The sequence below is a fragment of the Notamacropus eugenii genome, chromosome 5 (assembly GCF_028372415.1).
Source record: "Notamacropus eugenii isolate mMacEug1 chromosome 5, mMacEug1.pri_v2, whole genome shotgun sequence".
Taxonomy (NCBI): Eukaryota; Metazoa; Chordata; class Mammalia; order Diprotodontia; family Macropodidae; genus Notamacropus; species Notamacropus eugenii.
Genome location: NC_092876.1, coordinates 53,040,627 through 53,058,394, shown reverse-complemented (window position 1 = coordinate 53,058,394; position 17,768 = coordinate 53,040,627). Strand labels below are relative to the sequence as shown.

At 41.8% G+C, this 17,768-nt stretch overlaps 1 protein-coding gene across 1 annotated transcript in view; it reads right to left on the bottom strand.

The window, feature by feature from the left end:
- KAZN (kazrin, periplakin interacting protein) overlaps positions 1–17,023 on the bottom strand; it is a 1,379,110-nt gene extending 1,362,087 nt beyond the window's left edge. Inside the window, exon 1 of the mRNA XM_072608938.1 lies at positions 16,121–17,023. Within this exon, the coding sequence (XP_072465039.1) occupies positions 16,121–16,295 (175 nt within the window). The 5' untranslated portion in view covers positions 16,296–17,023. The remainder of the gene's footprint in view (positions 1–16,120) is intronic.
- Between the last annotated feature and the right edge of the window lie 745 nt (positions 17,024–17,768).

Sequence of the window (17,768 nt, the reverse complement as noted above, 5' to 3'; positions counted from 1 at the left end):
TACATCCTGGGTATTGTAGAGAGGAGTCCTATTCAATTATGTTGTGGTACCACAGGACATCTTAGCAAAATCAGAAATGCAAATGTTGTACCTGGAGCTAGCAGAAGAAAACACCTCCTAAAATATGTTTTAGGAGGCCTTTGGAAAGAGGGAAGAAGAGGGCTGAATTGAGGACTGAGGAGGAAATTTTTCAAGGATGGAATTGTCAAGGAAGCAGCTAAAAGCAATTGGGCGGTACTGTGAACAGAGTGCTAGGCTTGAAGTCAGGAAGATTTAAGTTGAAATTTGGCCTCATACATTTACTAGCTGCATGACCATGCCCTGTTTGCATCGGTCTGTTCATTTCTAAAATGACCTAGAGAAGGAAGTGGCAAACCACTCCATAATTTCTATTTACTGCTCACTCTTTTTCTTATTTCTCTTTATTTTTTAAGGAAAAACAAAATATTTTATTATTCAATTACATGTAAACTTTTTTAACATTTTTTAAAAAATTGTTGAGTTCCCAATTCTCTCCCTCCCACCTTTCCCTTTCCCCTCATTGAGAAGGCAATTTGATATAAGTCACTGTCAAACAAATGAAATTAGGGTGCGTATATGTCCACATTTTTATTTCTCTCAAACTGGTTTGACACTCATTGCATGGGAATTACAGTCCAGAACTAGCCCCCCCCACTCCAAGGAGACCAGTTCAGAAGTGGCTCAATATGGGATTCAAGGGTACAAGGTTATATGCCCTTTGAAGAGTAGGTGTTCCCAAGGGATGCCAATCAACTCTGATTGGTCAATACACTGGGAGGTGGGCTATATTAAAATGAGGCCTTCAGTACATGATTTAGGTCACTTAATCTTAGTACAATACCTTTCCGATAGTGACTGATATCGCCTGCCATCATTTGCCTCCTGATAGAGGAAAATACCTGTTCTATCAAACGACCTCCCCTTCCCCCCATCATACCAGACCACTCCAGTACTGGGCTAACTAGGCAGAAGAATCTATCTCCACCTAAACCCAAGCAAATAAATCAATTAAGTCCTGGGTTGGAGTTTCACCAGGAAAAGAAGATTCAATGTCATCTCACTATTAGTAATGTCCTTCTAAAGGAAAGACTGAATTTGTAAGGGGAAGGAGGCTAGGCTTGGAGACTCAGCGTCTCCACAAGACACTTACTGCTAAGATTTAAAATCATTTTTCACATTGAATATGCAGTCATGCAAAACATAGGTCCATGGTAGTCATGTTGTGAAAGATAACAGAAGACTCCCCTCTAAAAAAAAAAAAAAAGAAAGTTAAAAAGTATGCTTCAATCTATATTCAGACTCTATCAGTCCTTTCTCTGGATGTGGACAGCATTTTCCATCCTGAGTCCTTTGGAATTGTCTTAGATCATTAAACTGCTAAGAATAGTTGTCATTCACAGCTGATCATCCTACATATTGCTGTTACTGTGTACAATGTTCTCCTGTTTGCATTCCTTTCACTTTGCATCAGTTCATATAAGTCTTTCCAGGTTTTTGTGAAAGCATCCTGCTCATCATTCCTTATAGCACAATAGTATTCCATCACAATCACATACCATCCATTTCCATTCCCCAATTAATGAATACCTCCTCAACTGACAATTCTTTACCATCATAAAAAGTTGCTATAAATATTTTGTGCACATAGATCCTTTTTCCTTTTTAAAAAAATCTCTTTGGGATACAGATCCAGTAGTGATATTGCTGGGTCAAACGGTATGCAGACTTTTATAATCCTTTGGGCACAGTTCCAAGTTGTTCTCCAGAATGGTTGGACCAGTTCACAACTCTACCAATAATGTATTGGTGTCTCAATTTTCCCACATTCCCTCCAACATTTGTTATTTTTCTTTTCTGTCAAATTAACCAATCTGATAGATGTGAGGTGGTATCTCAGGAGGTGTTTTAATTTGCATTTCTCTAATTAATAGTGATTTAAAGGGTTTTTTAATAGATAGTTTTGATTTCTTTGTCTGAAAACTGCCTATTCCTTTGACCATTTATTAATTGGGGAATAATGTATATTGTTATAAATTAGACTCAGTTCTCTGTATAGTTAAGAAATGCTTTTATCAAAGAAACTTGATGTGAAATTTCCCCCCAGTTTTCTGCTTTCCTTATGATCTTGGCTACACTGGTTTTGTTTTTGCAAAAATACTTTAATGTAATCAAAATGATCAATTTATATCTGTAATGCTCTCTGTTATTTGGTCATAAATTCTTCCTTTATCTGTAGATCTGACAGGCAAAATATTCCATGCTCCACTAATTTGCTTAGAGAATCACCCTTTATGTTTAAGTCGTACCTCTTTTGACCTCATATTGGTATATGATATAAGATATTTGTCTATATCTAGTTTTGCCAAATTTCATTCCAGTTTTCCTGGCAGTTTTTGTCAAACAGTTATCTCAAAAGGTTGGATATTTGAGCTTATCAAATAGTAGATTACTATGGTCATTTATTACTGTATATTATGTACCTAATCTATTCCACAAAGCCATCATTCTATTTCTTAGCCAGTACCAGGTTAGTTTAATGATTACCAATTCATAATACAGTTTGAGATCTGGTACAGCCAGATTTCACATTTATTTTCATGGATCCCCTTCATATTCTTTACCTTTTGTTCTTTCTAATGAATTTTGTTATTTTTTCTAGCTCTATAAAATAACTGTTAGTAGTTTGACTGGTAAGGTATTGAATAAGTAAATAGTGTTTTTAATAGGAATGAGTGTTGTATTTTGTTAAAAGCTTTTTCTGTGTCAGTTGAGATGATCATAGGATTTCTATTGTTTTTGTATTTACTGCTTACTTTGACGAGGGAATTTACTCATTTGTGATAGTCTTTTGTGTAACTATGGTTTGGTGGGAGGGAGCTAGACTAAATGGTACCCTCCCCTTGACAAGTATCATGCATTATCATACTCTTAAACTACAGATATTTGTAGTGAGATAGATCAGTATAATTCTAGCCCAATACCCCTCTGAGAGATTGGCCAGCCATGACAGTCCTGGATCCTGCCTGCCCCTTTCCAGCTAGATGAGAAGACATCATCCTATTTTTGTTTCTCACACAAGTGGAAAAGTCTCCTTTGGACGCAGAGTGGGTCAGCTTTCAGATCAGATACCTATCCATGACATACCTGATCCAATCATATCTCTGCATTAGCTACCAACCACAGATATCCTATACATGCAAGAATTCAAGCCATTTATGAACTAACTGGATCCAAGCAAAGCACCAAGTGCCTTCTAAGTGCCGGGCAGAGTAAGTAGCACACCATGAAGAATATGAGCTGGCCTCAGTCTCCTCTTTTGTAAAATAGGAAAATTGGACTTAATATTCTGTAAAGTCTTTCTGACCCCTAGCAAGTTTACTCAGTAAGTGACCAAAAAAAGCCCTAAAAGGAACTAAGTCACTTTGGCTCCCTGTTCTCTCACATAGACCCCATACAACTGCACCCACTGACCTCAGATAGATGACAAACATTTTTCTGGATGGTTTGGTGTTTTGGAATCAAATCAGTTGCACTTGAATCCAGGTCTCCTGACTCCTAGTCCAGTGCTGGTTGAGTGGAGAGGGAGAAGGCATCCCAGGAAGGAAGCCATGTGAGATGACAGAAAGAGATCTTAGACTCAGAAGATCTGGATTCGAATCCAGATTCTGCTTGGCATGTAACCTTTGCCTCTCTAGATCTCAGCTTCATCATCTGTAAAACAGTGTCTGTTACATGGAAGGTGCTTGACAAATGTCTATTGATTGATTCAGACTGTTTTCTAGGGAATGCACTGGGATCACAGATTTAGAGCTGCAAGGAAAATTGTGGGCTATCAAGTTTGTATTTTACAGATGGAGAAACTAAGATCCAAAGAGATCAACTCAATGACTCTTGGGTAACAAATGGCAGACTTGAGATTTGAACCTGAGGCCTCTGACTCAAGGTCCATTGCACTTTTCATTGTACTTAACCTTCTAACTCTCCACTTTCTATGCAGGTGGAGAATTAATTGAAAACACATAGGTCTGCAATTAGCAAGACCCTGCTGCCCCCAAATGAGGCCACTACAGTAGAAGCAAGGGAGGCAATAATAAGATCTTATATTGTTATATGATTTAACACTCTTCAAGGCACTCTGCAACATGTGTGCATGTGTGCGTGTGTGCGTGTGATGTGGGGAAGGGGAAGGGTCTCCAGGCATACAGCTCCAGCTGAATTTTGCTTCATTAGTGGGGAGAGGGGGACTGCTGTTAAGTGCTTTGCCAATCCTTTCAAAGCAACCTGCTGGACAGAGGATTTGGGGGATAATGATAAGAAAAGCTAGTGTTGGGTATGTCTGAAATGCTGGATTATTAGTGGGAGTCTGAGAAAGGAAGCAGGGCAGACTATGTAAGAGGGTAGCTCAGAGGAACTCATCAGACTCACAAGGTGGGCCAGGGCAGCACCCAATCAAAGCAGCCTGATATCTACTAACGACACCCTAACAAAATGGAACCATCAAACCCCACTTGCCTATGAATTCCTGAGCCTGACACAGGCTAGTTTCACACAGGGCAGGTATAATGGGATGTTGTTTTTCCACTTGGTTTCCCAAAAAGACAATCAGTGGGTAGGAGAGAATAATTAATTTCTTCACAGTTGGGCTGGTTCTAGTCTCTTTCCCTGCCTTACCCCTACCCCCACCGTGTGTTGCTCAGGACCTAGAAGCAATGAAATCATTTTGGCTATCTGCTCTCAGCACACCCACCCACACCGCTGTACCCACTAATCCCCAAAGAGGTGACAAACACTTCTCTGGGTGATTTGCTGCTTTGGAATCAAACCCTGTTTCACAAATGCTTCACCACATTTGCCTAGTTTCTAGAGGGATGGATTCTACTATTTAAACCCAAAATGCTCAAGAGGGCCATTCAGTCTCTTTCTTCCAGTCATTTGGTTTTCTATCTTCCCTCTTGGAGAAGGAAAACTCAATTAAACCGTTTCAAATTTCCAGAAGTGGAGAGAGGGAGTCCAGTAAACAAAAAGTTAGCATTGGAAGGCAGAGCATCCAATCCATGCCAGTCCACCCCCATTTTGCAAATAAGGAAACCCAGATTCAGAGAGGTAAAATAATGTGGGTGGGATCATACAGCTAGTTAAGCTTCTGAGGCTGGATTTGAACCCAGGTCCTCCAGACTTCAAGCCTAGTGTTCTATCCCCTATACCACAGGGCTTAGATTATTCCCTTTCTACCTATAACCCCTATCCCAATTTATGTGGATTACTTGGGTGACTCCTTTTATATTTTTTTAGTTTTATATCTTCATTTCATATTTTTTTTAGTTTTATATCTTTTCATTTCATTTTGTAATTTTTTAGTTCATTCTGGAAGTTGCCCTCATTAACTAGGGGTCTTCACCAAGAGAGGGTTTTTAACAAGAGATCAAGGATTGACCTTGAAAAGATAGGCAGTTGAGCATGACTCCTGTTCCCACAAACATCGTCTTGCTGTGCTAACAACAGCTCTTAATGAAAACAGGATCTCTTGGACAAACAAAACACAGGACTGCAAATAGATCTGTCAAAACGGGCCCTGTCTACTCATTAGTTAACTACCAATGGATGTTAGTCCCAGCCAACACAACTCAGGGAGAGAGTCAACTCACTTTTGGGGGGAAAGTTCTGATTATCTCTGTCTCTCTTAGACCTCAAGGGGAGCCTTTCATATAGTGTTTCTCAACTTTTCCATTTGTGAAGCATAGGGAAATCTAGGGGGAGGGAGCTCAAAATTAATAAAAAAAATATATATATTCATTGAAACTTCAATAAAAAAAAAAGATGAAGCAGCTCTACTTTGCCTGAGAGTAGCATGTGAGAAGTGTACTGACCCAGTTCAGGTTTTTAAAGTCTATCTCTCCCTCCTCAGTTTGAATAAAGCCAGTCAATTGAGGGCCCTGTTGGGAGTAGTCCTAGGGGTGGATTCTTGGGCACTCTTCCCATCCTAAGTCTCTAGGGAACTGGGGGAAATGAATGCTATCAAGAAAGTGCACTCCAAAAGCCAAATGATGAAAATACCCAACTAGAATAGATTAAAAACCAGGGGAGGAGTTGGGGGCCACTTGGGGTCATCTTCGAAGTGATAGGAGAGGAAAAGATGGAGATCCTTGAACATGGTGGCCTAGAATATCCCCCTCCATTGTTTCCAGTGTTCCAAGTGCTGTGGAAGTGTTTTTATTACTATCATCATCTGGGCTGATGACTGGGTTGGTGTGACTCTAAGTGGGGTTGCTTAGGGAGTGACCAGATAAGGGAAGGGGGAAGAGTCACCTTCCTTCAAGTATCCACTTATACCCTCCCTTCTGAAAGAGGTTTTTCCCAGATCCCCCTCAAAGCTAGTGTTTCCCCTCTGAGGTTATCTCCTGTACAGCCCATCTATATCTTCTATGTACATAGTTGCTTGTATGTTGTTGGATTATAAACTCCCTGAGGGCAAGGATTGGTTTTGCTTTTCTTTGTGACTTTGCCTAGCATCAGAATATTATGTGTTATGATCAGGGATGCCTGGCATCATATTCATTCAGATAGTCAACAACTGTGTTTCTTACAGTTTTACATAAGATCAATAACTCCTAAGTGTCTGGCACCTAGTAAAGAGATAGAGCACCAGTGCAGGAATCAAGAGGACCCGAGTACAAACCTCACCTTAGACACTTGACACTCACTAGCTGTGTGACCTTGGGCAAGTCACTTTACCCCAACTGCCTCATCATCCTGGGTCATCTCCAGTCATCCTGATGAATATCTGGTCATGGGATTCAGATGACTCTGGAGAAGTGAGGCTGGTGACCTGCACAGCCCTCCCTCACTCAAAATAAAGTCAAGCGCAAGTCATGTCATCATTTCTCTGATGGCATGGTCTTCTTTGGCAACAAAGAATGAACACACACACCTAGGAAATGCTTAATAAATGCTTCTTGACTTGAAATGCTAGGACATACCACCTGGAAATGGGGATAGTCAGTCAAAAACTATTTGTTAAATACTCACTATGTATGAGGCACTAAGCATTTCTTTTTCTCTCATCCATTCGTTCTAGGTGTTATCCTATCCAAAGGATGACACAGCAGTTTAAAGAGATCTGGCTCTGGAGTTAGAAGACATGGGCTCAAATTCTGTCTTTGTACTTTTTACCCAGATGACCGTAGACAAGTCATCTCCATGAACCCCAGTTTCCTTATCTGTAAAATGAGGCGGCTAAATTAGAGGGCCTCTGGGATCTCTTCCTTCTATAAATCTGTGCTCTGTGGTAGAATTAGAAGAGACCATAGGATGAATTTGATCCAGTTCCATCACTGTACACATTCATACAGATTGTTAGAGTTGGGAGGAGTCTTATAGACAAATGAAGTCCAACTTATTCATTTGACAAATGAAGAAACCGAAGCCCAAAGTCACCAGCTGGTAAATTGCAAACCTGAACTTGGGTCCAATTCTCCTATTGCTGATACCATACTAACTGTTGATCTCTCTATTGTCCATATACACACACCTTTAGATCTTGGGGATAGAGGGTAGGGCAAGACAAGTGCAAAGGATGAAGACCCCAACTTATTGTATTCTTCATGAATGGTTTGTCATTCCTTCTCCAGCTCATTTTACAGATGAGGAAACTGAGGCAAACAGGATTAAGCAACTTGCCCAGGGTCACCCAGCTAGTAAATGTCAGAGGCCAGATTTGAACTCAGGAAGATGAATCTTTCTTACTTCAGGCTCAGCACTCTATCCACTGCACCACTTAGCTGCCCAACTTATAGCTTGCTATTTGAACTACTCTTGCTATCTTGGGGCTAAGCTCTATTGTTTATATTCTGTTATTTATTATAATTATTTATTTATATATTATATATATTATTTATTATTTATATTCAAAAGAATGTCAGTATTGCCAGCACCCTCTAAATTTGGGACCCTGATGCTAAGTCCTAGATGTCCTAAGTTAATTAGGGCTCCAACCACATGTACCTTCCATGTTTAAAAAAAAAAAAAAAGAGAATATGACAAAGGAAACCCAAGATTTCACAAAACACTGAGGATATCTTAACCACATCAAAGTGCTCCGAGTCCCTGGTTGAGAAACAGCATTATAACTCATAAGGTCCTGGAAATATGTCTATAGAGGAGCTGAAATGATGAGAAACTGGTGTTCAAAGGTAGGTAGAAGAAACTGAAGATGGAGAAGAGAAAATGCAGAGGGAACATGATAGCCATTTTTATAGGCTGCTGTGTAGAAGAGGCATTAGCTTCATTCTGCCTGGTCCCACTGGGCAGAATAAAAAGCAATGGGAAGAGAAGTCGCAGAGGGAAAATTTAGTCTCCATGCATGGAAAAGATTCCTAATAATCAGATTCCAAAAGTGAAATGGAACAGCCTTAGGAGGTGATGAGTTCAAAAGGAGACTGAATGAGCATGTGTTGAGTTTACTGTTCACAGGTTTTCAGATATTGAAGGAGATGACCTCTGAGGAAGCTTCCAACACTGAGATTCTATGATTTTGTAATACCCATTTATCCTATAATACAGACATCTGGTAGGCATGGTGGCAAGAGTGTTGGACCTGGAGTCATGGAGACTTGAGTTCAAATCAGGGTTTAGACACTTACTAGCTATGACCCCTAGATAAGTCCCTTAGCTTCGCTGGACCTCAGTTTCCTCTTCTACAATATAAATATAATAGCACCTACCTTCCAAGATTATCTCAAGGATAAAATGAGACAATCTCTGTAAAGTGCTCTATCAACCTATGTAAATGTCAGCTAGCTGTATTGTCCCTGTAACAGTTCTATTTATGCTCTCTTAGCGTCCTCTGAATAGGATAACACATAGAACAAATGGATAAGAAGAAATGATTAGTGCCTCATACATAGTAAGCATTTAATAAATACTTGTTGGCTGACTATCCCCATTCCTAAGTGTTACGTCCTACCAAGTCAGGTCAAGAAGCATTTACCAAGTATTTACCATGTGCCAGGCACTTACAAGTTATTGTATTCCTTTGATGTTCAAGTCAAGCAAATCTACCAAAAGGTACAAAGTAATCCATTCTCATTGGTAAGGAATAATGTCTTTCTTTTCTGCTAAGTTATCATTGAGGCTATTTGGTACCAAATCCATTCAGCAAGCTACAATCTATAGGTCACCTACAATTTTGTTAAAGGAAAATACCTTGTAAGTTACCATCAAACAACTTGGAGGAGCCTTGCCTTATTGGAAAGACAGAAGAGGGTGGAGAACCAATATCCAATGAGGAAACAAATGGGAAGCCTCAAGACAGGGGAATTTGGAGAGGCAAAGAGCCTGCAAAAAAAAAACTGGAAAGATACCAAGGAGAAAGGCAGATGAAGGAGAGAAGAACATAGTTCTCATCATTAATATTTTATAGCTCTTCAAGGCTGGCAAAGTAAAATGCTTTACAAGTTTTATCCAATTTGATCCTCAAAATGACCCTGTGAGGCAGATGTCATTCCCATTCCCGTTTTACATGGGTGTAAGATGAGGAAATAAAGGTAGGCAGAGGTTAAGTGCCCATGGTCACACAACTGGTAAGTGTCTAAGATAGGATTCAAACTCAGACCTTCCTGACTTTAAGGTCAGCACCCTGTCCACACAGCCAGTATTTTAGAGGCTCATTTCTATTTCACCATGCTAACTCAGGTCTCATCCCATCCGTGTATCAAAGAGCGGAAGTCAAAAGAACCAGATTCTCTCAGTTTGGACTCATACATTAAAGGAGAGAGGCCTAATGGGTTAATGTAAGGGTAATGCTTCTGGGTGACTACTATGACCTTTAAAAAGTTTGAGAGACAGAGTCTCTGGATGATTAATCATTTTATTAATGATGCTAGCATTTTATTAATAAAAAAAGGTCAGTGGCACTCTTAAATGCCAAAGACCCCTCATGGGTAGGTTCACTGTTTATATGCCCTTGGAAGACTGGGTGTTCCTAAGGGTGGAAATCAACTCTGATTAACAATTAATGAGAAAATGAACAACACAATGAGAAGTGGGCTCACTCCAGTGAGGGGCTGAGAGAGCGACATCATGTCATTCTTGGACGAAGAGATGTTTCCACACTCAGACCACCCCAAACCTTGGGCAATCTAGACAAAGGATCTACTGCTACCCATACTTACTTGAGTGGAACACAATGGACAGGCACTAGCCTTAGATAAGATGATACTAGGTGGGGTAAATTTTTGGCCAAGGTTAGTAATGCCCTTCACAGGCTGGGCTTTGAAGAAGGAAACAGAACAGGGAAAAAGCCTGGATCTCTCCCATAAATGGTAATTACTAATAATTTCTCTCACTACTGAACTAGCAGCCAGAAAAAGAACAAGAGTCTGGTTCCAGAGTAGTCTAGCTCTGGCCTTAACTTTATCATGAATTCTCTGACCACTTTCATTCTCCCTCCATGACGAGAGTTTGGGTGGGATCTTGTCAACAAATTAGAGAGAATGACCCCCAAAATTCCAGTCCAAAAAATAATCCAAAAAGTGACATTCTTCCCTCTTTAAAGAGATTTAATTTCAACACATAAATTTAAGCCAATGAAGTATGTAGGTATGGACAACTGAGTCAGAGTCAGGGGATTGCTGGTAAATGTTTAACAACCATCTCTGAAAAAAACAAATGTATGTAGAGACATGCTTTTAAGTTTAATCTACATTGTTAATATTTTAGTCCAGACCAGGGGTGGGGAGCCTGTGGCCTCGAGGCTACATCTGACCTTCTAGGTCCTCCAGTGTAGCCCTTTGACCTCCCTTGAGGACCTAGAGGGCCTTTGGATTTTCCCCAGTCTAGGCAATCAGCAAAAGAAGAAGTCAGGCCCTGATTTGTAAGTGCTTGCCAATTTCTGAGATATGAATGTTCACCCTGGAAATTTATCAATAGAATCTCATGAACCTGTTAGAGCTGGTTCCAACAAAACCCTCATCAGAACTGACAGGACATAGCACGGTACCATGGCTAAGGCACAGACTTGGAGTCAGGAAGATCTGGGTGTACTTGTCAGCTTTCCAGCCCTAAAAAAACCTTTAACCTCTTGGTGTCTGGTTTCTCCATCTATAATAAGAGGCTGCCAAGGAGGTCATTGACAAAAACAAGGGTTCCACAGACACCCAAAAATTGATGGCAGCATGTTTTGCAGTAACAAAGAACTAGAAGCAAGGCAGATGCCCTTTGACTGGGGACATACTCTGGAACATAAATGGAAAAGAATGTTACTATACTGTAGCATAAGTAAGCTAAGTACAGCTATAGTAAGAAAAGAGGAACACGAAGAATTCAGAAGAGCACAGAAAGACTTCAATGAAGAGACACAAAGTAAAGAGAGAAGAGACAGAAACACAGGCAGCATAAGCAAGGACTACCATGGTATAAATAGGAATGGAATGAGCATTTATTAAACACCTACTTGGCGCCAGGCATTGTGCTAAGTGCTTTACAAATATTATCTCATTTGATCCTCATAACAACGCAGGAAGGTAGGTATGTTTTCATTCCCATTTTACAGATGAGTAAACAGAGGCAAACAGGGGTTAAGTGACTTACCCAGGGTGACACAGCTAGTAAAGGTCTGAGGCTGGACTGCTCTGTGCACTATGGTGCCACCTGGCTGCATCTATTATGAAACGTCTCTGGGCACTGCTTTCCAGAAGTGGAGGTCCACATGTGTGGAAAACAGCATGTCATTTCAACTTTTTTCAACATATTATTTAGTTTTGCTAATACTTTCTCTTCTTCCTTTTTTTTAAAAATATAAGTTCTTTTAAAAGGAGAGGCTCTCTCGTGGAGGGAGGAAGAGAAGGATGTAAAAATATAGGGGGAATGTAGAGGATGTGAAAACAAAAGATTTTAGTAAAACCCTATTTTTTTCAATGAAGGGATTGAACTGGATATCCTCTAAGATCCCTCCCGGCTCTCAGCCCATGATCTTATGAAGAGCTTACCTCTAGTGAGAGGAACAACAGGGCGAGGGATTGATTGCAATGACCTACCCTGGGGTCTCCCTCATTTGCACAGGAAGAAACATGCTCAGGAAGGTTATGACCCACCCCAAATCCCATGACTCGTAAACATCAAATAAGAGCTTTGAACCCCATGTCCTGCCTCCATTCTACCACACTGTCTCAAGTGACCAAAAAAAAAAAAAAGGTAAATAATCAAACACTCACAAATCAAATGAAAAGAGATATCACCTATTGAAACTGTTCAAACAAAAATCTGAAGCGTTATTTAGCTACTGTTTGACCACATGCCAATAATTCAATCCAGCTGTAACCATCCACTTGAATTTTTACTGTCAGTTTCCTTTGAAAGAATGAAATGGACATTAGGTACCCAATTTTTCTGCAGCAGCTCTGTCTACTACTCCTTAAAAGGGGAGGTCAGTGACCCCCACAATCTAGTTCCAGTCTCCTTTTCCAGATGCCTGAGCTCTCACTTCTACATTCCAGCTAAATGGCATTTTTTTTGGCCAATTGTTTCCTGATCTTGGCATTTCTTCTCCTATCTTCATTCCTTGGCATTGGCTGTTGCCACCGCCAGAACACAATCCCTCTTTTCCTCCACCTTTTAGATTCCTTAGCTTCCCTTCCAGACTCAGGTCAGGTATCCACTCCTATAGGAAGTCTTCCTCTTCACTAGCTTGCATTTACCTATGAGTGTAGATGCTGTATCCCTTGCCCTCCAACTCCAAGCTCCTTGAAAAGAGGTGCCATTTCTAATTTTCTTCATCAGGCCAGTGCCTAGCATAAATCCTGGCAATGGCGTGTATTAATAAGGGCTTGAGGAATTGAGGGGAGAATCACTCCTGCCTTCAAGGGCCCTCAGAAAAGGTGATTCCACAGACTCCCAGAAGCTTAGTTCAGTGTCAGACAGCCCCCATGGTCAGGAATCTCTGCTGATCAGTCCCATTTCCCAGAGGGGTACTGAGTCCAAGTCCTGCTAGGCAAAGAATCCCCTTACAACATATTTTACATATGTTTGAAGACCTCCAGGAGGGGGAACCCACCACTTCCTGAGGGGTAGCTCATACATCCTTTAAGAACCTAAACCAGGGTGTTGTTTCCAGTAATGATGTCATGTCTCCTAGAATTCAGGGACCAGATCTTCCATGTGTGTGTGTGCGCGTGCATGCATGCTTGCATGTATGTGTGTCTGTGTGTGTATCAGAGAGAGACAGACAGAGAAACAGAGAGAGACAGAGATAGACACAGAAAGATAGACAGGTACAGAGATGCAGGTAGATAAATGGTAAGTAGATGGGTAGACTGACAGGTAGGTAGATTGACTATAGATAGAAAAAAGACAGATAGATGATAGACAGTCAGAAAAACAGACAGGTAGATGATGGCTAGATAGACAAGCAGGTAGTTTGGTAGATGATAGGTAGAGAGACAGGTAAGTCAGTGGACAGATAGACAGGTAGGTAGATAGATGACAGAGAGATAAATAAGTAGATAGATCAGAAGGAGATGGAGGGAGGAGAGAGAGAAAGGCAGTCAGCCATCCAGGCCTGTGATACCATCAGAATCAGATGCTTCCTCCTCTCATGGAAGCTCTCTGCACTCATGCAGATTGTAACTCTTCTCCAAATTCCCAGCACCATGGGATCCCTCAGAGGATCAGTGATTTGCCCATTGTCACAGAGCTCGTATAATCCAGGTTTTCTTGACTCCAAGCCCAGCCCTCTATCCACTGATTCCTATGTAGATACATAAATATATGTATAATATACACACACATATAAATTTTGTCAATTTAAAAAAGTTTTTCAAGCAATGGAGATTTAAATATGAATGTGGGTATGTTCCTTACAATGTCTATCACATTGTAGATCCTCATAGATATGCATGTATGTGTGCAGATATATACACATATTCACATACATGTGTATGTGTATATGATGACCCATCCCTACATCTACAGTACATAAAAATTATGGCAGAATGGAGACATTCTCCCAAGTAGGTCAAAGTTCTAGAGACCAAGTGTCTCTAGAAGCATCTCCTGAGAATTTCATGTCAAAGTTTCCATATACACTATAGTCCAGCCTGGTATGGCCTCCTTGCTGTTTTTTTTATATTCCATTTCTCATCTCTATGCCTTTGTATTGGCTGTTCCCCATACTTGGCATGCCCTCCCTCTCTACCTCTTGGAATTCCTGGTTTCCTTCAAAACTCAATCAAGTGCCATCTTTTACATAAAGCCTTTCCTGATTCCACCAGCTGCTGGTCTCCTCCCTTCAATTAACAGCTAGGTGAAATACTGAATAAAGTGTTGGATTTGGAATCAGGAAGATGATCCTGGGTAAATCACTTCACCTCTCCCTGCCTCAGTTTCCTCATATGTAAAGTGGGGATAACAATAACATCTGCCTTACAAGATGATTGTAAGGAACAAATGAAAGTCATACATAAAGTGCATATAAAACAATGTACTACATAAATGCTGTAATTATCATATTCATTTTTAACTATTCTATATCTCTTATAAAGGTATGCTTTTGTTCCTGTAAAATAGAAGCTCCTTGAGGGCAAGATACTGCCTTACTTTTGTTTCTGTGTCCCTTGTACTTAGTGTACTACCTGGCACACATCAGGCACTTAGGATCATAGATTTAGAAAAGGACCTTAAAAGTCATCTAGTCCAACCTCCTAATTTTATATATAATGAAACTGAAGTCCAGAAGGGTTAAGTAATTATATAAATGCTTGTTGACTGAGTGATTGATTTGCCATAAATAATATTTTTATGGAGTTGACTAGTGGGATGAGTGTGCACTGAGTCATTCACACTCTTACCAGGTTCCCCAAAGAAGCACGTACTTGTAAGATGGTTAATCAAGGTTAGGAATTCAATTCAAGTCAATGAATAAAGTCAACTTTCCAGGCCATGGGGAAGAGAAATTCACCTAGGGATAAGGAGAAATCCTTATAACTCCCCTAAGGTTTGGAGGATCTTTAGGGTTGAAGGCCATGAAGTTGTTCTTAAATAATAAAAAAAAAATGGTGGTCCTGGAAAAGAGATAAGGCGCATATCTTCCTCCCTCATGGGAAAGAGGTGGAGGATTATTAAGATCAAATATTTTACGCATCATCACAATGTTTCAATTTTTTTTGCTTTACTCTTTTCCTTTCTCATAAAAAAAGGTTTTATGCGGGAGTCCAGGGTATGGGGAATGAAAGATATGAAGATATCAAGTAATTTTAAAGGAATTCCTCCAACAATAAATAAGGGTATCTTTATGTATCCTTAAAGCTTAAACATCTCAAAAACTTAAGTACCAAAATAATTAGCTAACCAAAAATGCCTCATTCAAGTCTGACATTCTCCATACCAAAGGTCAGTCAGCCAAGATTCACACTACTGATACAATGAGAATTTGATTCAGAGCCCTCATACATCCCAACCCCTCCAAACCCCCAAAGTAGGCATTTCAATTATCCAGAAAAAAAGGCACAAAAATTGTGACAGAATAGGATTAGGGGACATTCTCTCAACTAGGCCAAAGCTACAGGCTTTGGAAGCATCTCTTGAGAATTTCATTTCAAACCCTGGGAAGGAGATTGAGGGCAAGGCCCCAGGTTGAAACTAGCTGGAGATTTTTTGTTTCTTCAAAACCCAACCCACCTCTCATATCCACCTTAATATTCTGCTGCTCTGCCATTTTTCATCTTGTTTCCAGGATACTTCTAGAATAAAGACCACATGGGACTCTCTGAGCAGAACACACACACACACACTCACACACATACACACACACCATCATCATCATCAGATCATAGATGTAAAGCTGGAAGAAATGTCAGAAACCATGTCATTCAACCCCCTTCTTTTACATGGGAGGAAAAGTCATAGAGATTAAGTGACTTGTCCAAGGTCACACAGGTAGTAAGTGATTTGAACCCAGGCCCTCAGTCTCCAAATCCATGAACCATCTTGCCAGATCACGTACTTCTTTTTCCAGCCAACACCAATGCTAGCTCATGTACATTTGTGCGCATGCACACACACACACACACACACACACACGCACACACACACATGAACACGCTCCTACCTGCCTCCATAAGTTGGCACTGCTGACCAAAGACATGGGAGAAGGTCCCAGAAGCTGGAGCAGAGGTCACCAACGTAGAATCCATGGCTCTCTCCTCTGAGTCCTTGGAAGTCCTGCTCATCGTCATGTGGCTGTATTGGGCATCCTTCCTGGGTCCTGTACATTCACAGGACATCACAGCACTGGAGGCAAGGGCCCCAGATCAGCCCCCTGGCTGGTGTAAGGGGAGTGAAGAGGTCAAATGAGAAGAATGAGCCACTGGAACCTTCAGGGAAGCCTCCAATTCAGTCCAGCCCAAACATCTGAGCGTCTCTCAGACCTGCTGCCCCCTCTCTTCCAGAATCTCAAACAATGCTACCCAGTCAAGGAAAAATAAGAATAAAAACCCACGCAAGCCTTGGGCTAGCTGTAGGAGGGAAGAAAGAGGAGGCTAAGTTTCCCCTCATAGGGGTCCTGTCTCCTCCAGAAGGGTTGATGAGGCCAGTCTCCCCTTTGCCACACCTCCAGCACGGCCCCCCTGGCAGGCCCAGCTGGTGGCTGGTTGCCCCCCACTCACCCTGAAAGACTGGGAAGGGATCCGTGCCTTTAGGGTTTGAAAGTTCAGCACTGGGGCTGCTGTGGAGAGCTGCCCCCAGCTTCCTCTCTTCTGCTGCCTGTACTGGTGAGCTGTGTGTTGGAGGGGCGGGGGAAAGGTGGTCTTCTTGGCCCAGGAGCGAGCCCACTTCCAGGATCCGGGGTCCCCCACGCCCAAAATAGTGGCTGACCCAGCCGATGCTGTGCGTGAGAGTCTGCCTCTGTCTGTCTCTGTCTCTCTGCCCGGCTGAATTCAGCAGCAGCAACAGCAATCCGCAGTAGGCACTAGACAGTCTCTTGGCTGACAGCCTGGGCTAATCCTTCCCTACGAAATTGTGTTCTCACTCCCTCTCCACCCCTCCCCCCTCCAGCCGAGCCAGGAGGAAGAGATGGAGGGAGGTGTTGTCAAATAAGGACTCCTCCGACCTCCCGCCGTTTACCCCCTTCTACCCCACCTCCACCCCTTTTCCATGATGCAAAATGCTGTTACTTGGAGATGCTCCGCAAGCAAGCCCAGGGAAGTGCTAACTCAGCCCGGGCAGGCGGGCAGGCAGGCTGGCGGGCAGGCAGAGCTGGCTGCTGCTTTAACCTATTCATGACCAGAAATTCTAAGAGCCCGCCTGGCAGCAGAAAAAGAAAAAAAGAAAGGCACCTTGCCAGCAGAGGGAGGCCCCTGATGATTCGGAAGCAGACAGGAGGGGTCGGTCCAGAGCCGCAGTGATGTGTCTGCTTGAGGTGTGTTTAAGCCAAAGCCAGAATTCCTGGATAACTCCCCCCTCTGCCACTCCTCCAGGTCAACTTCTAGCTCCAAAGGGAATCTGGGAAGTTTCCCCATCTCGGGACCAAGAGGGGCTTTCCTCGAATCCTTCCAACATCTGTTATGGCCACCGCAGGGACTTCATATTGCCAGCCCATCTGCTGATTGCAAGGATGCTAAGTTTGGAAAAGCAGCATCATCTGAAGCCAGTAAGTCAGTGGTGTTCTTGAGGAATTCAGAGGCTCCCCTTCATGGGCATCAAAAGACAAGAAGGGGAAAAACTGCAAGTCAGGCCAAAGCAGCTCCCCACTGGACTGT